The sequence below is a fragment of the Pelobates fuscus genome, chromosome 11 (assembly GCF_036172605.1).
Source record: "Pelobates fuscus isolate aPelFus1 chromosome 11, aPelFus1.pri, whole genome shotgun sequence".
Lineage (NCBI taxonomy): Eukaryota > Metazoa > Chordata > Amphibia > Anura > Pelobatidae > Pelobates > Pelobates fuscus.
Window position 1 is genome coordinate 131,844,031 of NC_086327.1, and position 25,712 is coordinate 131,869,742.

Genomic DNA, 25,712 nt, shown 5'->3' on the forward strand with positions numbered 1-25,712 from the left:
TAACCCTGTATATCTGGGATATAGCTATTTACTAACCCTGTATATCTGGGATATAGCTAATTACTAACCCTGTATATCTGGGATACAGCTATTTACTAACCCTGTATATCTGGGATATAGCTATTTACTAACCCTGTATATCTGGGATATAGCTCTTTACTAACCCTGTATATCTGGGATACAGCTATTTACTAACCCTGTATATCTGTTAAGGCTCGAAATGTTAGACATGTTGATGGACCCTGTGTTGTGTGTTTTTTTTTTTTCTTCGTCAAAGGGCTACCGACTTACCCATTAGACTTTTCATGCTGCAGTAGATAATTATATTGTCCAGGTAGTGCGTTGCTGTTCCGATGTGAGTTTTAACTGGCAATACTCGATGTAAACATGAACTTAAACAGGGCTTCTCACCTTTTAAAAAAAATAAAAATGTATTATAATATTTTGACTATTTGTATATTATTTTCTAAACTTGAGGTCCTTTGCTTGTGTCTAGACCAATATAGGGGTGTGGACCAACCCGTACCTGAAGTACACTATGTAGATTTCTCAGTGTGTTAATCCTCTTCTGATTTATTTGCTTTTGTTTTTTTATTTAGCGATGGCGTCTGCTATGACCCATCGAGCTTTAATAAGCAAGAAGACCTGGGCGGGAATTTTGGCACTGGAAAACAGACTGACTTTCTGTTTTTTTCTATAGCGGAACTAGATGCTCTAAGTGTACTGCATGCTGGGTGTGATAGCTGGGTAGTTTGAAAGCTCTGGTTTGATTGGTGTCTGGAATCAGCGATTATATGTGGCCTGGTGTCGGTTTTTCTCTGTTCAGCTGGTGTGGATATGGTATGTCACCCCTTCCTGATATATAAATTAAGCTTTGGGGGAGCCTCGAAGACGTGAGTTCGTAGTAGAGTGCGGACCCCTCCGTGACGAGAGGCAATGTCGATTAAACCTGTATCATGTGATTTCTGTGCCTTTTTGAGGGATTTTTGATTCAATGGGTATTTACATTGTCTGTACGTGTGCCAAGTAGGCTTTAATGTACTCAGGTGAAATATTTTCCATTGATTGGAGAGTTGTCTTAATCCGAAGAATAAATACTGTGCTAATTCTGTTTTTTAGAATAAAGAATTCCACTCTGCTTTGACCCCCTCCCAAGTATTCTTTGAATATGAAGTGTATATACTGGTAAAGATATTAGGAAACAACTTATTTAACCCCATGTGTTTTCATTTGAAATGTATATTTTTCAAATCTCTATCTATGACTCTATAATGGTGCAAAGTATAATAGCACTTGTTTAGATGGACGGCGATGATATACGGTAGTGAAGTGAGTGTCTAAAAAGTTAGAATAAAAAACGGTATTATTAGGATCTGGGGTAAAGGAGCTGCAATCCAGTGTAGAGAGGTAAGGGGGTAGTAGAGCTGGAGCTTTGTGATCGTGGGGCGGTGTGATGAAGAGTAGTAATCTGACAGGGGGATGGTTAAGGGGATGTGGGGGTGGAGATTGATAGGGACTTGGTGGGGGGATGGTTAATGTGGGGGTGGAGGTTGATACGGATGTGATGGGGGGGATGATTAATGGGGATGTGGGGGGTGGTTAATAGGGACGTGGTGGGGGATGGTTAGTGTGGATTGCTAATGGGGACGTGGGGGTGGAGGTTGATGGGGACGTGGTGCGGGGATGGCTAATGGGGACGTGGGGGTGGAGGTTGATGGGGACGTGGAGGTTAATAGGGTCATGGAGGGGGGATGGTTGATGGGGACGTGGGGGTGGAGGTTGATAGGGACGTGGTGGGGGGATGGCTAATGGGGACATGGGGGTGGAGGTTGATACCGACGTGATGGGGGATGGCTAATGTGGGGGTGGAGGTTGATACGGATGTGATTGGGGGATGGCTAATGTGGGGGTGGAGGTTGATACGGATGGACGTGGGGGTGGTTAATGGAAACGTGGGGGTGGATGGTTAATGGGGACGTTGTGGGGGATGGTTAATGGGGACGTGGTGCGGAGATGGCTAATGGGGATGTGGAGGGGGGATGTTTTATGGGGACGTGGGGGTGGAGGTTGATGGGGACGTGGTGGGGGTGGTTAATGTGGTTAATGGGGACGTGGGGGTTAATGGGGATGTGGTGGGGGGATGGTTAATGGGGACGTGGGGGTGGATGGTTGATGGGGACGTGGTGGGGGATGGTTGATGGGGACGTGGTGGGGGGATGGTTGATGGGGACGTGGTGGGGGGATGGTTGATGGGGACGTGGTGGGGGGATGGTTGATGGGGACGTGGTGGGGGGATGGTTGATGGGGACGTGGTGGGGGGATGGTTGATGGGGACGTGGTGGGGGGATGGTTGATGGGGACGTGGTGGGGGGATGGTTGATGGGGACGTGGTGGGGGGGGATGGTTGATGGGGACGTGGTGGGGGGGGATGGTTGATGGGGACGTGGTGGGGGGATGCTTGATGGGGACGTGGTGGGGGGATGCTTGATGGGGACGTGGTGGGGGGATGCTTGATGGGGACGTGGTGGGGGGATGGTTGATGGGGACGTGGTGGGGGGATGGTTGATGGGGACGTGGTGGGGGGATGGTTGATGGGGACGTTGGGGTGGGGGGATGGTTAATGAGGACGTGGGGGTGGATGTTGATGGGGACGTGGTGGGGTGGTTAATGTGGTTAATGGGGATGTGGGGGTTAATGGGGACGTGGTGGGGGATGGTTAATGGGGATGTGGTGGGGGGAGATTGATAGGGACGTGGTGGGGGGATGGTTGATAGGGACGTGGTGGGGGGATGGTTGATGGGGACGTGGTGGGGGGATGGTTGATGGGGACGTGGTGGGGGGATGGTTGATGGGGACGTGGTGGGGGGATGGTTGATGGGGACGTGGTGGGGGGATGGTTGATGGGGACGTGGTGGGGGGATGGTTGATGGGGACGTGGTGGGGGGATGGTTGATGGGGACGTGGTGGGGGGATGGTTGATGGGGACGTGGTGGGGGGATGGTTGATGGGGACGTGGTGGGGGGATGGTTGATGGGGACGTGGTGGGGGGATGGTTGATGGGGACGTGGTGGGGGGATGGTTGATGGGGACGTGGTGGGGGGATGGTTGATGGGGACGTGGTGGGGGGATGGTTGATGGGGACGGGGTGGGGGGATGGTTGATGGGGACGGGGTGGGGGGATGGTTGATGGGGACGGGGTGGGGGGATGGTTGATGGGGACGGGGTGGGGGGATGGTTGATGGGGACGGGGTGGGGGCATGGTTGATGGGGACGGGGTGGGGGGATGCTTGATGGGGACGGGGTGGGGGGATGCTTGATGGGGACGTTGGGGTGGGGGATGGTTAATGAGGACGTGGGGGTGGAGGTTGATAGGGACGTGGTGGGGGAGTAAACTAATAAGGGAGTGTTGGGGAGGGGAATAGTGATATGTAAAGATAATATAGAAATAAGACGATTACTTCCTATGTTTCTGTTTATAATATGTATAATCTGTCCAATATGAGTCCAGAATGCTCTGTTATTTGTCCTTTTATTATTTGCTGTTTGTGGTTTTATTCTGTTTTATTTTTTGTTTTACCAGTCTGTTAACAATGAAATCTGCCACAAAGAAAGGGTTTCTCCCACGAATAAAATGATCGGTAAGAAAGGTGAGTCATTATTCTCGTTTAAACATCCACTTTACATTCTGTTCTGTAGGGTCACCGGGGGCACAGGCAGAGAGAAAGCCAATTGCCTGGGTATTGCCCAACACATCCATTAAAAAAATATATCAAATTCTAAATAAATATTCTGCTCGTCCTGGTATACAGCACGTCACACCATTAAGCCTCTTTATCTAAGGAGCTCACACTGAATACAATGTTGATATTGTTCCTAGCTAGTATCCGTACATCACATTGTGTCCACTAGGTGGCTCCGCTTCAAAGTAAAAGGAATTAATCTTGCGCGTTTTGCATGTTCCATGCGTGTAATCAACACACTTTACATCACCTATAAATTCTACGCTGGGACTTTCTGATTGAAGTTTTTTCCTTATTATTAGTGTTTAATAATATTTCTTACCCTGATCTGGAGTGAGATCTTGTCCTGTTTGTAGTACAAATCATTATTTCTCTCTTGGGTATAGTTTTGCAGATACTAGTTTTAATCAGGAACACTTAAAGGACAAGTGTCAGTTAAAAACTATATTTATCGTAATCCTTTCAAGTTTTGAAAGCAAATAATTAGAAAAAAGTGTGTCTGTGTGTGTGTGTGTGTGTGTGTGTGCACAATCCAGCCTTTTCACTAAACAGTGATTTCAAATCTCACAGATTGTAATAGTTTTATAATTTAAAAACACCTCACCCAGGCAAAAAATAATAGGGGCTTAGTTACATTATATGCTCATACATTGCGTAAGCCTGCCACAACGTCAATGTACCCCATTCTTGGCAGGTCCTACTCTAACAGCCTAATGCTTGCTCTTATGAGATTAATCCACTTACTTGGGAAATTCTTCCTTACTGGGACTCTCTGCAAGTCAAGGCTAAATAGGGTCCTGGAATGAGGCCCTAGCTATATATATATATCTATCACAGAGCTCCACAGCAAAAAAAAATTCAGTAATATGTATAAAGGTATCCTAGAGCTCCACAACGGTAATACTCATTGTACGTTATGTACATTTTTTGTTCTGAGCTATTAAATCGTTATTTATTCATGGAGGCCATATTAACTCTGGCCTGTAATCATGTGACACATTAAGAGAGTGTGGTGTAAGACATTTATTTGCCATATCATTAGAAAATGCATCTGCTTTCGTTAGTTTATAAATATCTCATTCTAGGTATTTTTCAATTGTGATCGTTGTTCTAACTTCCTTTTGAAATGACTGAAAGTACCGTATTACTGTAAAATACTAATAATAGAATAATCCATTATCATGCCCCTCCAGTCTCACTGCTCAATTCTCTGCCATTTGGGAGTTAAATCCCTGTGTATATGCTGCCCTAGCCACACCTCCATTGGCTGCCAATCACACAGACCCCATAAAAAGGTTTTACACTCCAGTGGGTTATGTATAACTGTGTCATGCTCTGAAGGCTGGTGCAAACTAAAAAAAAGGCTGGTACCTGCTGGTTTTAAGGGGACTGTCCAGCTTTCAGCACTTTATATCACATTTTAAAACCAGTGTGTTTAATTTATAAGTTTATGTCTCCTCCTCTGTTAATTGAACGTTAAAAGGGGAACTGTCACAACTGAACATTGACAATCACCTATAACTAAAGTTAACCTTTTTTTTTCATGAGATGCTCTATTTTCTTTAAAATTTCTGCTAAATATTTAGCAAATGACCTCATTATCCAGTTTAGTCCTGGCACAGCCAGGGCACACATTGCAAGTAAGGAGAAGAGAAACATTGTTTAATTTCTCCTCCTCTCATTCTGCTCTCTCTATGCTGACTGCCAGGTGCAAAGAACATTTATAGCAATGATTGATTGAAGTGCTAAGATGGAGCTGCCCAGCTGCTTGATAAAGACGTGTGGATTTATACATTCCATTTTTCACACCTCACAAATACAGTTTTTGTCACCTGGGAATAGAGTACTGGTTTTAACGTTATTTATTTTAACATTTAAAAAAAAAATGTTAAATAAGTGAGACTGCAGGAGCCTGACTTTTACACCAAATGTCCCTTTAATTATACCACCAGAACTATCACGTCTGTTTTATGGTGTGTTAAGAAATGATACATGTTCATTACTTCCTGTTAATTCCAGGATGGAAAGCAGGGGCCCTGTTACTCATTGTGACGTTTTGCTTTGGGATGTTCTGGTATCTACATGTGGAGACTTACTTACCAAGGTGAGATAAGAAGTGTATTACGAATGTGGGAATTTCATTAATTATTATTTGAGCTTTAAGGGAAAAAACTATTCATGTGAGACCTGGAAAGGGGGGGTCTACTGCAGCGTTGCCTACTGGACTCCCTTTATCATTGCAACCTTTTGGCAAGTGCCAAGGGCTCGTCTGTGTTCAACTAAACTGAATCAAACTAATGCAAATGTGGGGTTTAACCTTCCCAACGCTAGGGAATATAGCGTGATGGCTCACTTCCAACATGCGCTAGATCAAATCCAATCACAACAAAGTTTTTCAGATCTGACTTTGGAATTCTTCTTGGTACCTTCTGACTTTTTAGCAACCTTCCTCTTATCAAATCATCTAGCCATCCATATCAGGGCTTAGAAATTGTCCCATTCCAAATTGGAAGACTGTCCTGTATATTCTCTCCAAATGCCTCTTACTCGAAATCCCAACTTTCACGATGGAACTAATCTTCATGGTCAACACACAGTGTTTAAACACAAACTTCTTTCGTGTAATTTAACTTACAAAAAGGTATCTCTTGAGAGCTTCAAGAGCATTTTCCTGACCTTCCACTACCATGGTTATCATTACTTATGCCTAAAGTATAGCACAACACTTTACGTCCGGTGATTAGGATAAACCCTTGGACACTCTATTATGCACATCAAGCCCTTGCAGTACACATCTGACTGGACCAAAATCCAGACAGGCTTGGGGAAGTAGAGGACAGATTTTCCATGTATCAGTCCAGAGGATATTGTACACTACACTCAAAGCCAACTACTACCTATAGTCTCCTATCGAGATCTGTTGATAAAAATAACACATCATGCTTATTTCCCTCACAACTCCATCTAATGGCTAGGAAGGACACAGTGACTTGTTTCAAATGCACACATTCAAAATGGTAAGTCGTGACCCTTTATAAAATACATCCTAAGACCTCAACTACTCGTACCTATACACACTACACAGTGCGTTTTGGTATTGGGTGGGCGAGGGAAATCCTGTAGGATTTTTTCTGTTCAGTTTTAATTTTAGACTTTACTATGTTTGTTTCTTTGTCAAATGACTGGACTGGTTCTGGCTCAAGGTGTAATGCCCCACTACTTGACCTGATTGGCCAAACCCAAGATTGAGAAACTCCTATTGCACGAGAGGTCATGACTCCAAACTCGTCTATCCACAATGGAAATTCTTTCTCTTCCTCGGAGGGAGAATATGAGGGATGGGAGAAGGAGTCTGACTTGCTCGGGAGGTGGCTCATTGAGTAAAGATTTTCAATTGCTGTGTCATATTGCCCATTACGATCGATCTTAACTTCTTATATTAACTATTCACTGGATCATCTTAGTGTTAACAATACCTGACGTTACAACAAAAAAAGGGATTTGAAAAAAGGAGCACTCTATGGCATTTAGTTTGTTTTTTTGCGTTCTTAAGGGTGTATATACAAGAACACCATGTATAATATTTCTCATTATTATTATTATATTATTATTTATGAGTTGGGAACATAAATAATATGGTATTAAAATGGTTATTGTCGCTCACATTCTAGGATAAATGCACCTAATAAAATGCATTCCATAATGCCCCTTGCCAACTCACATCATGCTCAATAAATCTCTTCACAAGTTTATCTTTGTTTTTACCTCCCGGGGAGGGGCTTTCCTGGTAAGAAGTTATGTTGATGCCTAGATTGTCCTTTTAATGTGCCAAGAGAGGGCCACATTAATCTTAAAATCTAAAGCAATGGTTTCCTTCAGTTATTTATTAATCTTTTTTTTCTGTCTGTATGATGTTTAGAGGTGATAGCATTCCATATTTTTTCTTTGCTTGAATGGTAGGAGGTTCTTAGTAAGGGGGGCTCTAGGCAAGGGGGGATTCTCTTGCTTATTTCTGATCATTTTTACAATAGTGAGGAATGGAGTGAAAGGGTAGCAGATGATTTTTCTAGCCTCAATGAATGAAATCTCTGGGTTTTACCTTTTATTCGTTATCCCCCCTCATTCCACATCCTCGTGGCACAGTGCGTTTTACCTTTTACTCGTTCTCCTCCCTCCCCCATTCCACATCCTTGTGGCACAGTGCGTTTTACCTTTTACTCGTTCTCCTCCCTCCCCCATTCCACATCCTCGTGGCACAGTGCGTTTTACCTTTTACTCGTTCTCCTCCCTCCCCCATTCCACATTCTCCTGGCACAGTGCGTTTTACCTTTTACTCGTTCTCCTCCCTCCCCCATTCCACATCCTCATGGCACAGCGCGTTTTACCTTTTACTCGTTCTCCTCCCTCCCCCATTCCACATCCTCATGGCACAGTGCGTTTTACCTTTTACTCGTTCTCCTCCCTCCCCCATTCCACATCCTCATGGCACAGCGCGTTTTACCTTTTACTCGTTCTCCTCCCTCCCCCATTCCACATCCTCATGGCACAGTGCGTTTTACCTTTTACTCGTTCGCCTCCCTCCCCCATTCCACATCCTCATGGCACAGTGCGTTTTACCTTTTACTCGTTCGCCTCCCTCCCCCATTCCACATCCTCATGGCACAGTGCGTTTTACCTTTTACTCGTTCTCCTCCCTCCCCCATTCCACATCCTCGTGGCACAGTGCGTTTTACCTTTTACTCGTTCTCCTCCCTCCCCCATTCCACATCCTTGTGGCACAGTGCGTTTTACCTTTTACTCGTTCTCCTCCCTCCCCCATTCCACATCCTCATGGCACAGTGCGTTTTACCTTTTACTCGTTCTCCTCCCTCCCCCATTCCACATCCTCATGGCACAGTGCGTTTTACCTTTTACTCGTTCTCCTCCCTCCCCCATTTCACATTCTCATGGCACAGTGCGTTTTACCTTTTACTTGTTATCCCCACCATTCCACATTCTCATGGCACAGTGCGTTTTACCTTTTACTTGTTATCCCCACCATTCCACATTCTCATGGCAGAGGGGATAGTTAAAGGATTCAAGGTCTGCCAGAACCTTTTCACAAACAGGCTCGGGAAGGAGGTCACACAGACATAAGACGTCTAGTAAAAGCAGATGGATGAAAGGTTAAATGATATTGGGGAATATTTACTAAAGTGCACATTGAAATATCATATGCGTGATTTCTGAATGAATGTCTCCCAATTAACGACTTTCCTAATCGCTTTGTTGCAGAACCTATGAACCTGTTCGAGAGATGTGCTCTGTAGGGGATGTCCCTTCCAAGGCTGCCATCTTTATCAGCAAGTAAGTAGATATGATCCTATGGTGCCAGAGAGCAAGGTACCTTGTTTCATAGCCCTCTGGCAGTGACCAGCTGTAAACATCCAAAATGACCCTCCTCCCTTCGCCCCCACCATGTCTCTTAATTACAGGCACTGGATTATTGCCAGCCAGAGGCTCAGGGTATATAATATTATATTAAAGGAAAATGCAATTTATTGTAAATGCTATGAAGTGCAATTAAAGAGGAGCCTGTAATAATGAACTTGTTAAATTAACATTTCACAGTCATTAAGTATAAGAGAACAAGTAGAGAGCATTTTTTGTTTGCACTTTAACAAGATATTGAAACATGCAACATTCCAATATATGCACCACAATCTGCGACATTCCAGTCTAAATACCACGTTCCAATATATTCCAATCTATATACCATATTCCTTGACATTCCAATCTATACACCACATTTTATTACATTGGCAGAACTATCTGGGTGTGTACATGTCAGTGTGTTTTTGTCAGGATTACAGAATGATCCAGCACGTAGAATTGTGTAACACAGAGGACTGATAGGTAACGTATACCGGACCTTCGAATGGCCGGACTAACGTACCAAAGAATAGTCAGGAATAGCCGAGGTCAAGGGAAACAGAAAGAGACACAACGATAAGGAAAAGCCAGGGGTCAGGGATGCCAGAGAACAGGGAAGTCAAAAACAATGCCAAAGTCAAATAACCAGAATTACCAGAGTAAATAACACACTCTCGGACAACCACAAGGGAAACCACGACAGGGCACTGAGCAGGATGAGAACTGGGCCTAAATAACCCTACTCTGGATCTGATGAGGTGTAATCGGCCTTTGACCCAAAAGGGAGTTACCAGGTTCCCATTTGCACAATTGCTGCTCAGCACAAACCCTCCTGTGGATTTGATTACTGCTCGGCACAACTTTTCCTGTTAGGACAGTAAATTCAATTCATTAAATTTTTATAAGCGGATGAATACGTAACAGTTTTATGTATGTACACCCTTGCGCCAGAGGGGTAACCCAAAACCTTTCTTGCTCCAGGGGGGTAACCCAAAACCTTTCTTGCTCCAGGGCCCTCCCTACATTAGTTTTGCCACTGGTCCAATATATACACCACATTCCACAACATTCCAGTATACACACCACATTCCGTATATACAGAATATTCATAGACAAATAGATTTGACAACACTCCAGTACTTGTCTTTGCTAGCCCTGCACTGTGTGTGTGTGTTTGTATTTTGCTGGAGAACCATGACCTCCATGCTGTCTCGGCCTAGATTTCTGGGATCTGCAAAACAGAAAGGGGGCATTCATTTGTACTTGCCACCCCTCCCCCGGCCATGCAATGCTGGGTTGTTCTGTAATGTTTCAGTGCATATACTGTAAGTGTGTCTCTGTCTCCTACTGGCTGTTATTTCAATCACTGCATGCTCTGCTGACTTGTTGCTTTCCTTACCAGCCTGGCGAATGCTTAAAGGACCACTCTAGTGCCAGGAAAACATACTCGTTTTCCTGGCACTAGAGTGCCCTGAGGGTGCCCCCACCCTCAGGGACCCACTCCCGCCGGGCTCTGGGGGGAGGAAGGGGTTAAACTTACCTCTTTCTCCAGCGCCGGGCGGGGAGCTTTCCTCCTCCTCTCCTTCTTCCTTGCGACGTCATCGGCTGAATGCGCATGCGCGGCAGGAGCCGCGCTCGCATTCAGCCAGTCGCATAGGAAAGCATTTACAATGCTTTCCTATGGACGCTTGCGTGCTCTCACTGTGATTTACACAGTGAGAAGCACGCAAGCGCCTCTAGCGGCTGTCAGTGAGACAGCCAATAGAGGATTTGGAGGCTGGATTAACCCTCAGTATAAACATAGCAGTTTCTCTGAAATCCTAGAGGGACCTGGCACCCAGACCACCTCATTAAGCTGAAGTGGTCTGGGTGCCTAGAGTGGTCCTTTAAACTGCAACCAATTCACTCCAAAACCGGTCAATAAGGTGGTACTAAAGCTGATGGGTCAGTATAGCAATGTAGATAAATCCCTGATTTGGTCACCGTGAGAACCCCACCCAATGCAATGCATGGCCGTGTAAAGTACAGGAGATTAACACCTTGGAGTGAAAGGCTCTGTTTTTACACCACCAACGTCTTAGTCATACAGTCGCTACAGGATTCCCAGGAAAACGGCAAGTCATTGCCTACATTTCTCCCTTTTTATTTTCCATACATTTAAGCGGTCCTGCCACGGAGCCTATACTTTGTACACTGTGCTTCTCAACGCTTCTGTCGATATCCTCAGTATATCAACGCTGAGTGACATGTTCCGGTTTACTAACGCTCAGTGATATGACGTGTTCCGGTGTATTGACGCTGAGTGACACGTTCCGGTATATAAACGCTCAGTGACACGTTCCGGTGTATTAACGCTCAGTGATGTGACGTGTTCCGGTGTATTAACGCTCAGTGATGTGACGTGTTCCAGTGTATTAACGCTCAGTGACATGGTGTGTTCTGGTGCATTAACGCTCAGTGGTGTGTTCCGGTGTATTAACGCTCAGTGATGTGTTCCGGTGTATTGACGCTCAGTGACGTGTTCCGGTGTTTTAACGCTCAGTGACTTTACGGCATATTGACGCTCAGTGACATGTTCCGGTGTATTAACGCTCAGTGACGTAATGTGTGTTCCGGTGTATTAACGCTCAGTGACATGTTCCGGTGTATTAACGCTCAGTGACGTGGTGTGTTCCGGTGTATTAACGCTCAGTGATGTGTTCCGATGTATTGACGCTAAGTGATGTGTTCTGATGTATTGATGCTCAGTGACGTGTTCCGGTGTATTAACGCTCAGTGAAGTGGTGTGTTCCGGTGTATTGACGCTCAGTGACGTGTTCCGGTGTATTAACGCTCAGTGACTTTACGGCATATTGACGCTCAGTGACATGTTCCGGTGTATTAACGCTCCGTGACGTGGTGTGTTCTGGTGTATTAACGCTCCGTGACGTGGTGTGTTCTGGTGTATTAACGCTCAGTGGTGTGTTCCGGTGTATTGACGCTCAGTGACGTGTTCCGGTGTATTAACGCTCAGTGACTTTACGGCATATTGACGCTCAGTGACGTGTTCCGGTGTATTAACGCTCAGTGACATGGTGTGTTCTGGTGTATTAACGCTCAGTGGTGTGTTCCGGTGTATTGACGCTCAGTGACTTTCCGGCATATTGACGCTCAGTGACATGTTCCGGTGTATTAACGCTCAGTGACGTGGTATTAACGCTCAGTGATGTGTTCCGATGTATTGACGCTAAGTGATGTGTTCTGATGTATTGACGCTCAGTGACGTGTTCCGGTGTATTAACGCTCAGTGACGTGACGTGTTCCGGTGTATTAACGCTCCGTGACGTGTTTGATGTAATGTTTGTATCTCCTATAATGAATCTTATAATCTGCATCTTCCCACAGCTACTCAAGGGATCACCCCGTCTTCCTGCAGTTGAGCGACTATTTTTGGGTGAAAAATCAATCTTTGTACGAGTTGCCATATGGTACAAAAGGAAGCGGTAAGAAGGCGATTTTCCTGCATTTATTTGTTTATTTCAGGTTCTGGTTAAATATTTGCAGCTTTGTCAGTGAGAGCTCAGTGAGAATGCTCTTTTTGTTCGGGAATGCAGTCTCCAGTTTCTAGAGTCGATCTGGTTACCTTTTTCTTCCATTAGTCCATTAAATGAGTACCAGTAAGTAACTAAAATGCCAGACGTCAAAACAGGTCAGAACTAAATGTATCTAAATTCAATGCAGATTTATTTACTTTTTTTGAGGTTGATAAAATGCTTATAATGAAAGGGTTACTCCAACCACCATGACTGCAGCTTGAAGTGGTCATGGAGGAAGGAATCTGTGCATACAGAGATATTTGCACTTATGTGCTGAGGGCTAGTTATAGCTTTTGGCAGCTCAGAACTCAGTTCCAGACTTCTTAATATTAATTCTGGCAACAGAGCCAGCAGTAGCAGACTGGGATAAGGTAAGATTTTACTATATTAAGGAATGGCGGGGGTTCAATGGTGGTTTTAACCAAAAATATGTTCCTGACTCTATAGTGTTCTGTTCCTTTAACTGCTTTTTTTCAGTAGGTACTATTTATCTTCATATTTAATGCCATGCGTGGTAATATTAGTAATAACCTGTGGAATATCTACACATTTACTCTGTGTAATGGGAACAATGGCTACAATTTAACTCCGTGAATTATTTAATTCTTGTGCTTAATGGTTTTATTTTGCACATGTTGTGTGAATGTTTTTCACCAGTTGAAAACTAACCCTCCAGTAATGTACAATCATACATAATTAGTCTGTTAATCCACCCAATCCCTTAATTACTGTTTAAAATACCATCCTGAGGTCTAATAAAGAATACTGTGTAACTGCTTGTGAGCAGTGGTCAGAGCTATACCTGGAGCTCCCTCAGGTGGATGTAATGGGCAGTGCACATTCAACACCTGCGGATAAGCTGTAATTATAGAGAGTTGTACTGGGAACATGGTTATATTTATAAAGCCCATATCTATTTAGAACCACTTTAATCTTGGTGTTAAAGTCTCTAAACTATAAAACCGAAGACTCAGTTTTTATGAATTGTTTGGTAAACCAAGATGGCGAGGGGCTGTGTGTTCTAGGGGGTTTCAAATTGGCATTATTGGAATTTGGAATTCTATTACCCTCTGTGTACCCTCAGCACAGCTGACATTTGGGAAGATTGTCTTTTATTTAAGAATGATATAACATTTATTACTGAACAGCCTGCCATGACACAGAGCCTCGGTAAGGTTTCTCGTAATTCTCTCATGGTGAATGGGCTTCAGAAACATCTGAAATGCTGTGACAAAAATGTGATAAAGTGGAGTGCTTAAGAAAGTGCTTGTTATTTTATATTTACATTAGTACATTGGTATATCACAGGTATGCAGCGGATATATAAAAGGAGACGAAAACAATAAACATATAGGTAATACATGTGGAATTTGGGATAATGCCCACAGATCCTGGCTCTGGAATTAAGTGCCTGTTGGCTAAATATAAAAGCACTAGCACTTTCTTAAGCATTCCACTTTATCACATTTTTTGTCACATTTGTATTTTTTCTGCGTGGGCATAGTGTTTTGAGCGGCTAGTACACTTCTAGTACCTTAAGCGCTTATCTGATACACACTAATTTTACACCTTTTTGGAGTAAAATATTTGGCTCTTGAAATGCTGTGTCCGCAGTCTGCTTTTTTAGCAGTGTGCTTCTATAACAGACTGTCCTTTTTCTCCTTCAGAGGATTTGCTGATGAAATTCCTGGCTCTCACAAATCGTTACCACGTACCACCGGAGATTGAAAGGTACGCTCTCACCTCACCATTAAATGCTGTGAGAAAGGAGAACTAGATTTTCACTTCTGATTTAACACAAACTGACACACTATTTTGCAATAACCACTTCTGTCTTTATGAAATTATTAAAACCTTACTAGAATATATTCAATATACAAATTCGAACACCTTTTATTTTCTATTATTTTTATTACATGTTTATGTTAATGCACTAACCATACAAATCATTCAATGCCTGGCATATTGAGTTTATAATCGTATTACTGTAGAAGTCAAAAAGGGCGGTAGAGCATTAGCAAAATCTGTGTATTGGGTGTAAACCTTCCAGTTCCTGATTCTGTCTGGTCCGTATCAAGCCTGCAACTGTGGCTTCTCTCATATCGTTTCATCTACACAAAGTCTCTTCCCCGTTGGGCAGAGTTTTAATTTTTTGGTTAAATAGTGTGTGTGTGTGTGTGTATGTATGTGTGTGTATGTATATATATATATATATATATATATATATATGTGTATATGTATGTATTTTATATTAAAATATATATATATATATATATATATATATATATATATATATATATATATATATATATATATATATATAAAAAATGAAAGAAAGATAGCACTCCCAGGACTTGAAAATAAAGTAAAACTTAACTTTTAATCAATCAGCAGAAGGTCGCGTTTCAGTCTGTTAACCACAGACTTTCATCAGGACTAGTGCAACACACCATAAAATCACATATATATATATACAATAAATACATATTGGTAATCAACTTACCCACCACCAAACTAATTACTTCTCCCTGTCAGCTCCGGCTGGGTCTGCCGCGGGTTCCGCCGACGTCAGTGCGTGCGTCGCAATGACGTCATTACACGGCGCCGGCGTCATCACCACACCTCGTGACCACACGCCCGTCGGCATCATGGGGAGTGTTGTCATGGAAATAAACTCCATGGCAACAAAATAAGGAACAACTCAGATTCGATAAGAGCCCAAGAACAGTTAGGGTTAATGTGGGAGAAGTTTCGACAACGTGGATATACGTGCCAGATTTTACAGAAGGCACTTGACCAAGGGTTGGCTACAATTGACACTCCTGCTCCAAAGACAAAGACCAACAGATTGGTCTTCCCCACCACGTTTACAACATCATCTCTCAAATTCAAACAAATTGTTGAGGCAAATTGGAGAACACTCGTGACATTACCTCCAATATTCCAGAATCCTCCTATGTTTTGCTACAAGAGGAACAAGAATCTGAGGGATTTACTAGTGAACACCGATCCAGTTCACTGCTATACGAAGGGTAGTACTCCACAGAATCTGGGATGTTATCGCTGTCTAGGATGTGTGACTTGTGGACACATGATTCCTGGAAAGACGTTCACACATCCACATACGGGAACCAGTTTCCGCATCCAACATCGACTATCATGCACCAGCGATTTCGTGATATATAAACTCATGTGTCCTTGTGGCTTAACGTACATTGGGAAAACGGACTTGCCCCTGAGGGAACGTATCCGGAACCATAGGTCCAGCATCAGAACAGCATATAGGGACCAGAAGTCGGAGTTACCGGTAGCGAAGCATTTTCTTGAACTTGGCCACAATTTGCCATCTATGAAGCTCATGGCTATTGATCATGTCCCTGCACCTAGGAGGGGGGGTGATCGCAAAAGGATGCTCCTACAAAGAGAATTGTTCTGGATAAGGACACTACAAACAGTCCACCCTCATGGACTGAATGAAAAATATTCGTTATCTGTGTTCTTATGATCTAATATTGTGGATGACCTGATGTATACTGGCATAGGTGTTGGGGGCCCGCCCTTGGGGTTAAGCTACCTCCCTGGTTGTTCAGTTTCGAGGATGGTCATTCGCTCCATATTTCTATATTTTCATATTTCTATGTTCACTGTATGCGGTAATTACCAGTATAGTTAGTATCAGGGCACGTGTACCCATCCACACAGTGGGTTCTCCACAAGTGTTCTTTATTAATACTATTTTTTCCTAATATGTTGCACCTAATCTGGTTACTTAGGAATTACTCTTGCAAGCCGCCGAGGAGATACACCTTGGTGACCTGATTAATATACAGTTGGGCTAATAACCTAGTCTCCTTATAGATTATGATATTTTAGTCCAATTACCCTGGACATTGTTTGGTTTATTTGTTTTTGCAGTCCCTAAATTTTGATGTGCTATCAGGACAGGCTATTTGACTAGTAGGCTCCGGTGGCTCTGTGATTGTATATATGCTGCTAGATGTAAAGGTTTTTCTTTATACCATTACTATGGATCCGTCTACCTAATTTGTAACTTACATTGGGCTTCCTATATAGTTCGTCTCTTCAGTGTACTGCCCTTTTAGAGGTCTATCTACGATAGTGTTCCGCCTAGAAATGTATTTGTTTCAAAATCCCGGATCCCCCTGCTACATAGGGATAGTGGTTACACTTGAGTGTCTTTATTTAGTAAAGTTTATGTGTTCTTCTATTGCCGTTTCAGCCGTTTACCATTGTTTTTATTTTGTTGCCATGGAGTTTATTTCCATGACAACACTCCCCATGATGCCGACGGGCGTGTGGTCACGAGGTGTGGTGATGACGCCGGCGCCGTGTAATGACGTCATTGCGACGCACGCACTGACGTCGGCGGAACCCGCGGCAGACCCAGCCGGAGCTGACAGGGAGAAGTAATTAGTTTGGTGGTGGGTAAGTTGATTACCAATATGTATTTATTGTATATATATGTGATTTTATGGTGTGTTGCACTAGTCCTGATGAAAGTCTGTGGTTAACAGACTGAAACGTCGACCTTCTGCTGATTGATTAAAAGTTAAGTTTTACTTTATTTTCAAGTCCTGGGAGTGCTATCTTTCTTTCATTTTTTGTATTTTGCTGGACAAGCACCGGGCATATATATTTGGATTGTGGAGTGCAGGATTATTTTGCTTCGTTATATATATATATATATATATATATATATATATATATATATCTGAGGAACAAGAGAAACTCTCTGTAGATTGAGACAATCTAAAGGAAAACTGGTCAAGACAAAACAAAGGTAGCCAAATACAGAGTAATTCTAGAGGGGATACTTGATTCAGTCTGTAAGATGGCTGGGACGGAGGTTCACCTTCAAGCAGTAGAACAACCCTAAACACACAGCCAGGGTTACACTAGAGGTTAGAGAACGTCTTGGTGTGACCCCGTCACCTCCCAGACTCTGACAGACTGGTTCCAAGTCACCTTACTGAGCCAGGTCATTCTGCCAAGAGGAATGGTCACATATTGAAGGATACAGTAGACACCAACCTGAATACTCCCTTCAAAACTCCAATATTGAGTCAAGCGATGTGAAAGCTCATGCAGTCAGCATGTCTGGTTTTGTTGCTTGTTTTATTTAACTTTTGTGACACAATAAAACTGTACAGTTTATAATCTTTACTATCTGAAGACAGACTCAATAAAAACACTTATTGCAATCACACAAATATTTGTAAATTCTATAAAGAATTGTACTTTGTACATTTTTATTTTTCTAGTTGCTAAGTTTGGTTTTAAAATTAAAATATATACAACATACAATTACCTATAATTTGCAGGCCAACTTGCCCGTAAGAATATTAAGTGTCTGTATGTAGAAATGAGACTATGGCTAATTTTAACCCGATTTTATCATCACATGTTCAGGTTATCGTGCAGAAGATGTGTGGTGGTTGGAAATGGACATCGTCTAAGAAACAGTTCACTGGGTGAAGTCATCAACAAGTATGATGTAGTAATCAGGTAAGCACAGCAATAAATTTATAGAAAGAGCAGTAGATGCCTGGAATAGCCTTCAAGTGGAAGCAGTAAAAGCTAACAGGTATATAGAAAGGGTAGTAGATACATGGAATAGCCTTCCAGTGGGTGCAGTGATATAAGGGTAGTAGATACATGTCACCAGTGGTGTGGCTTGCTGAGGTGGCCAATCGGGTGGCCCACGCACTTAGAGACGCCAGACGGACATGCTTTCTTTGGGGCCTGGTGTTGTTAATGGGCCATTGTAATCTCGTCAGCTAGTGCTGGAAGGAAGTGAGAGACGGTCACATCCTCCCAGCTGACATACATGGAGCTGTGTTCAAGGTAGAGGAGGGGTTGTGTACTAACTCCCAAAAGCCCCAGCCAGCAGAAGTCACCATCCTGAAAGAATGCTTTGCTGAAAGCAAACATTAATGTATTCACTTTAATCTCAGCATATCAACATCTATATGTATGTAATTAACAATGGTTTATGGAGATTACGAAAGTTCTATGGTTGAACATGAAGCCTGGCTTCGAAATCATTTTATTATATGCTGATGACGAGCAGCACTGTAGTTTTTAAAAGACTGTTTGTCCGACATATTTTTATGTTTAAATAAACTTTGTTGTAAAGGTTTTAGCACAAAGCACCAGACATACAGGATACAAATGGAGGGAGGATGTTTATGAAAATACCTGCAATATATACACCAGACATTTTAATGGATCTACTTTAGATGTTGTGTAAACGGATTTGTCACCAGAAGGTTTCTTCACTTTTCTCTAGTCTCTAGTCTCTAGTTTTACGAACACAGCCGAAATAAGAAATTATTGTCCTTCTCAAATGACATAACCCATCCCCAACCCCATAGCAACAAAACCATTATTGAATGCAAGTAAAAATTCCGCCTTAGGAATACAGAACACATTAAAGGAAACGGTGCCGTAAACCTTATTTTATAGACGTATAAAGTAGCATCAGGGAGACGGTAATCAGAGCGACTCTCGTTTGGCTCCTGTTAAGTCTTGATATTGAATTTGCAGAGTTGCCAAGACTTGTAGATGACAAACCCTCGGTGTAACTATAACTGTTACAGTAACTCGCTAACGGTCGTTAAACAGCTTCGTGTCTTATTACAGTTTACTAAATGGCTCCCATAGTGCTGAGAGGTGGGCGTTTCATCAGCCATTTACAGATTGCCGAATATTAAAAAACTCTTAATTTCCACAGAATTGAGCACAATGTAAACCTTGTGCTTGCAACGATACTGCTTTATTTTTTTTTTATTTATTCTTATTTTATTTTGATGATGGTTTTCTGGTTGTTTAGGAATTTTTGTAAAGGTGTTACTTGCTAACAATATGACCTCCAGAGTTTAGGATGTTTGATATTATGGCCAGCAATGTGTAAAATGCATGGGTATTTTTTTTTATTTTTATTTTTTTGTATGCAGCTTGCTTAATTAGCATAATTAGATGTCTGACTGCCAATATGTGACAAGTATTTTATGGTCAAACAAAATAAAATTCATAAATGAAAATGTTTGGTCTGTTTCCCTAAATTTCTCTCTGCAGGTTGAACAATGCACCAGTCCATAACTACGAGCGGGATGTTGGCAATAAAACAACAATGCGGTTCTTTTACCCCGAATCTGCAGATTTCGACCCCAGTCTAGACAATAACCCGGATTCTTTGATGGTGTTGGTACCGTTCAAACCCCTGGACATTCAGTGGATGAAAATAATCCTAAATAATGAAAAGCGGGTATGTGGTTGGTTCTAAAGCGACGTTTAGCTGCAATTAGAACTGAGACGGCAATTTTTAGCTTTATTTACTATATTTGGAGCGAAAAATAATTCTTGCTCTCTAGCTAGATTAATAAAAGCAAAACATTCTAAAACATCATTCTTACCTTTAAAAATAATTCTGCTGAGAGTTAATTATAAATATAGTTTATTTTCCTGCTTTATTGCTCTGCTTTAACCCCTTAAGGACACATGACGTGTGTGACATGTCATGATTCCCTTTTATTCCAGAAGTTTGGTCCTTAAGGGGTTAAGGACATTGTAAACTGGAAACATCTAGTGGGAGATTATTCTATTCTTTACCAATGTGTTTTCCAGTCTGTCATGATGTACGTTAAGGAATAGGTCCTTGACATTTGGTCGTCTCCCTGATTTTTATTTTGCCAGACAAGTGTAAATTCATGTATTTATGAGTTTGTTCAAGTTATTCAGTGAGCTTTTAAATGAAATATATAACCAAGTAGCTTCAATGTCAAGTCTGGACACACCAATTATAGTTTCATAATTTGATTAACAGGAATTATTACATTCTATTAAGTCCTTTGTAATTGCCGCAGACGCAGTTACAATTTATGTTACAAATGGTATCCTACCAATCAGACAAAGTACTGTTGGGGCCTTCCGATTTATACCAAAAGTGATATACACGGACATTTACTAAAGTGAATCTCAAATTTAATACCAGTGCAGCCAAACTGAAAGCACTGTAACATCTCTATCAAACCCTACCTAATAAAACTGCTATTCATCATAACCGAACGTGGTTTGGAGACCTATATAATAGCAAAACTGACCTAAAAAAAGAAGTGTCCACACTATAGCAACACCTTCTGGTGGGACATCTAGATAATAAACACACTTTTTGGAGGCACTGGGAGGCCATAGCTGGTACGACCTTCACACATGCTCTGTGAGAGAAGATCCTCATTCTAAACCGTAAAAAGTTGAGGAAATTGTAGGTGAGACATCACCCTACGGTTTAGCGAAGGCATTATTGCATTCCAAACCAGCCCCAATAGCAACCTATAAAGGGTCGATTCTCTGGCATCTCCTCAATGCAGCCAAATCCTTGGTGTCTGCCCTCTGGAAGCAAGTTAGGGCTCCAACAGTGGAGGAAATTCAGATGGTGGAGCTACACGCATTTTTATTAGGGAATAGCATAAAGCATGCGTTGTGGTGGCAGTGGTTGATGGAGTTTCTGGTGCTGAAGATGATCGACTGGGGTGAACTGCAGGGGGTGGGCAGACTTGAGGCATGGAGGTGCACTTCTAACACCAAGACCTTGTAGTGGGTCGAAACGTTGCTGCTCTTTCACATTTTTGAACCAATGAATCTGCCTACGCCTTGAGATCTTCTTTTTGTCTGTCAGAATGACTAACTCAGTCATTTATCTTATCTTATTGCAAGAGTGAGAGATAATTCTAATAAACTGTAAATTTTAAGCAAGAAATGCGGATTTAAAAAAAATTCTCTAATTCTGCTTTGCAATTTTAAACTACTAAACCAACCTTGAGAAATGTGCAGAATTTGACCAAATAAAATAACATTTCAAGCCAAACTGGAAAAGTTTTGTTACACGGCTATTTTTGTAATTTCTCCATAATTATTTCTGGAAATGATTACAGCTGTGTTTATATTCTCTCCACCAGTTAAAATTATATTTTGGTAACATGTAATTTCTGTTAGGTTCGGAAGGGATTTTGGAAAATGCCCCCTATAATCTGGGAAGTAGATCCTCAAAATATCCGTATCTTAAATCCTTATTATATGGAAGTCACTGCTACGAAAATCCTGGGTATCGATCAGGATCAGAAGAAGAAAATGAAAGCGGTAAGTGCTATGGGCGGCAGTTGGAAAGCCGTTTGCATCAAATTGGCCAATGTGCAACTTGACAATTGCTTATTATTATTCATAATATTCTGGAGACATTAACATTAAGACATTCATTTTTGACAAATTTTTGACAAATGATTCTTGCGTTAGGACTGACGTGTGCAGTCCTGTTAGACTATTCTCAATATTTTTTTATTTTATTTTTATTGCTTTTAACATAGAAAGTAATAGAGGTATCTCAAACCCTGGATTTATGGGGACATTTCTCATTTTGGGCAAAGTTTCATAAAAACATTGTGTGAAACATTTTCTTCCAGATTTGATTAGACACTTGCTTTTAGACATTTTCTTTAATATATCTTTCTCTGTGTGCATGAACGTTTATACCTGTAGATGGAATTGCGGCTTTGTGGCTCACACTATGCCATTCTCCGCTGGAGACCACTGTAGACAATGAGATCCTGCAAGGCAACTTTCAGAAGTAATTTTTTATAGTTTATTTTAGTTTTTTTTGTACTACTTTTTTATTCTTTTCTAGAAACCGACCACCGGTATGTTGGCGATTACCTTCGCTCTTCATTTCTGCGACCTGGTCCATATAGCGGGATTTGGATACCCTGCATCTACCAATAAGAAACAGCCAATCCATTACTACGAGAAAGTGACCCTAAAGTCAATGGCTGTAAGTTCCTCTGCATTGCACGCTAAAAATGACTGTACTAAAAAATAGTAAGCCAGGACTGTGTAATGGCATTACTGATACTCACTGACAAGTGTTTTTTTTTTTTTTTTTAATTCTTTATTTGTGTGAGTGGTACCAAAGAGGCTTGGTATGCCACAATAGCTATACCAAGTAGAGTAAAAACAATCATGAAAGGTTATCAACAGCTAGGCAAAGCTGCTACTGTGCTAGGGCGCAGTTGTACTCACTTATGTGACGTCTTGAGCGTTATACAGGTATGAATACTGAGCTCTCATGGTCACCTGAAGGCGTGTGGAGGGGGGTAAGGTCGTCTTGAGCGTTATACAGGTATGAATACTGAGCTCTCATGGTCACCTGAAGGCGTGTGGAGGGGGGTAAGGTCGGCTCAATCTGTCAGTCGATCTGAATGTGGGCTGATTATATGGGAACTCATGTGGTGCGCTGAATAATACAATAAAAACAAGTTAACTAAACTCTATATAACGTCAAACTTTAAGTTAACCCTACAGTTCTAAAGAGCGCTGTAAGGCTGCATTAGGTGATGGTTGTAGTCCCAATGTCCTCTTCAGGTAGTGGCCGCTGCATATCCTCCAGTAGTCATCCGTCGAGTTATGAAAGGAATTGTCGTGTCTGGATTCCACTGGTGCTGTGTCCTGGCTGGCGTCCCGTCCCCAGGAGTTGTCAGGGCGTTTGGAGGTAAGTTGAGTGTGAGCAGTAAGGCTGCTGCTTCAGAGAGGTTGTGGATCACGTGCTTTGTTTCTCCCTGTTGGATCATTAGGGCGCGTGTTAGTCGCCATTGGTACGGTATATTCTGCTGTCTCAGTGGCTTAAACGATGTCCGCCAGGCTAGGGTGCTCCCAGGTCTGAGAAAAACATTAGAGACATGTCTTCAAACTTATATGGCGTGTGGTCTCTGCCGCCAACCGCCAGCACCGCTGCTTTATCTTTACCACTTTGCACCTGGAGGACCAAGTCTCTTGGCACATTGTCTGGGGCACATGGGGACTTCGTTACTCTGAAGAATCCATCAATTACCACCTTTTTGCCCTATCTTGGGGTAAGTAAAGCTACCAATAAGCGCCTCAGGAAATGTGGGATTTCAGCCATCTGTATCTCTTCTAAGATGCCACTTTTTTTTACGTTGTTTCCGCCTCCAGTCTTCAATGGCAGTGAAGCAGCTGCTTTGCTGTTGGAACCCCTTGACTGCTTTCTGCAATGTGGCGATCTGTGATGTTTGTTCGCTGGAAACGGCCTCCACTGCCGTCAGCCTGCCCGATAGGCCCTGCAAATCTGCACGGAGTAATGCTACATCCGTCTGGATACTCTTCTGGAGGTCTGCCAGAAGCAGTTTTAGCACTGCAGTAGTCACCGGAGAGTTGTCTTGTCCAGTGTTCTTCGGTGCTGGGCATGGGTTTACAAGGAGATCTTCCATCCCCTCATCTGGGGACATGTCATCGGAGATTTCACAGTAGGTCTCCTGGTAGTCGGTCATCTTAGGCCTCACCGAGCCATGTGCCTGCCTCGGCATGTCTTCAATATTTAAGCTCATCGGGTTTCATTTTCTTAGTTTTGCATTCTATTATTTTTCCCCCTGCTCGTGGGTACTCACAGACAAGTTTTATTTGCTACAGATGCTCCTCACTTACCGACCGGGTTCTTATGACCTGGTCGTAAAACTAATTGGTCTGTAAGTGAGGTGCATGCGCACCAGTGCAAGTCTATGTTCGGGTGAAATTGCCCCGAATGTTCCCCAAACATAGATTAGATGGATTCCCTACTTTGGTGCATTTTTCTATGTTTGGGGATATTTCCCTGAATGTAGACTTGCGCACCAGAGCAGGGAATCCCTCTAATCTATGTTCGGGAGAATTCCCTCAACATAGACCAGCTGTCTAACCTGCAGAATCCCCAGTGTGAGTGTGAGCCGTCGCAAAGTGAGGACCACCTGTAAATTTTTTTATTTTTTTTTATGCTTTTCTTAATTATTACAAAAACATTTTTACAATTGTTTTCACTGTTAATGTCAGTAAATAATGAGATTTCATTCTGCGAGCCCATCTAAACTACGGATTGAACCAGACTGAAATCTGAATCGCAGAATTCAACTAAAATAGCTGATCTGTCATGTTATTCATAGCTTTGCTATTTTTAGCAGTGTGTAGCAATCTAGTTACAAAGTTGCAGGCCGTGTAAACATATGCACTGCTTCTAATGTAAACTAATAATAATCCCAGCAGGAGTCTTTTTTAAAAAGAAAGCTCATCTTTCTTTATCTTTAAAAGCTACGTAATTGTTTTTAAAGTTTCTAAATTGGGGCATTGGTACGTGCGTACATTGTTTTATTATTTTGTGAGGTCAATGACACCATGTCTATTGAAAAAACGCTTCCAATATTGATATACAGGAAAAAATGTTGTAAATACCAATTCATGTGCGGGTAAATATTTAAAGGCATGTTCTAAATTCTTAATAAATGGCTACCAAATTCAATAAAACAGAGTATCTTGTAATTTTCTCGCTTTAAATGCAAATTGTTTAACCAGTGCATGTTTTGTTTATTTATTTGTTTTTTTTTTACATTTTATATTTTTCTTAAATGGTGCCAACTAATTCCCATTCCCCGGTGGGTTTTTCATTGTGGCACGGATGTATAAACCACAGGTTCCTTTTTTCTTTTTCTTGTTTTAAAAAACAAGAAATAATTATTTATGAAAGCGGTTTCTCGATAACCTTTATATATAAACCCTGTTAGGGGTTCTCTAAAAATCTGCCTATTTTGGACTGTTGCCATGGAAACCAATGAAATGTTGCTACTGATTGCTCCACATTGCGAATTTTGCTCCAGACTTTGTCTTTATTCAGACCCCTGTGTATCAGGTGTAGGTTCTGTTTATCTCATAGTTGCAGATTTAGTTACGGCAAGGCTGATGTGTACATTACATCATAACATTTGCACCAGTTCTGTGCGTGCGCACCATTTCCTTGCGTATATAAAACTGTTATTTCACTCTTTGTACATTGATGGCATGTTTTTTTCCCACATTTTCCTTTTTTATTTTGGTGATTGTGACGGATTATAAAAAAGTAAAATAAAGTGACAGATTTTGGAACAAATAGGTG

The 25,712-nt window shown here is 42.0% G+C and overlaps 1 protein-coding gene across 4 annotated transcripts in view; it reads left to right on the plus strand.

The window, feature by feature from the left end:
- Positions 1-25,712, plus strand: part of LOC134577141 (CMP-N-acetylneuraminate-beta-galactosamide-alpha-2,3-sialyltransferase 4-like) — a 147,582-nt gene that overhangs the window by 119,695 nt on the left and 2,175 nt on the right. For all 4 annotated transcript variants that reach the window (XM_063435805.1, XM_063435806.1, XM_063435803.1 and 1 more), the window contains 9 exons: positions 3,581-3,647; positions 5,760-5,844; positions 9,015-9,086; positions 12,537-12,634; positions 14,395-14,458; positions 18,158-18,253; positions 19,826-20,015; positions 21,743-21,886; positions 22,428-22,571. In XM_063435805.1, coding sequence (XP_063291875.1) covers positions 3,632-3,647; positions 5,760-5,844; positions 9,015-9,086; positions 12,537-12,634; positions 14,395-14,458; positions 18,158-18,253; positions 19,826-20,015; positions 21,743-21,886; positions 22,428-22,571 — 909 coding nt within the window. In that variant the 5' untranslated portion in view covers positions 3,581-3,631. The remainder of the gene's footprint in view (positions 1-3,580; positions 3,648-5,759; positions 5,845-9,014; positions 9,087-12,536; positions 12,635-14,394; positions 14,459-18,157; positions 18,254-19,825; positions 20,016-21,742; positions 21,887-22,427; positions 22,572-25,712) is intronic.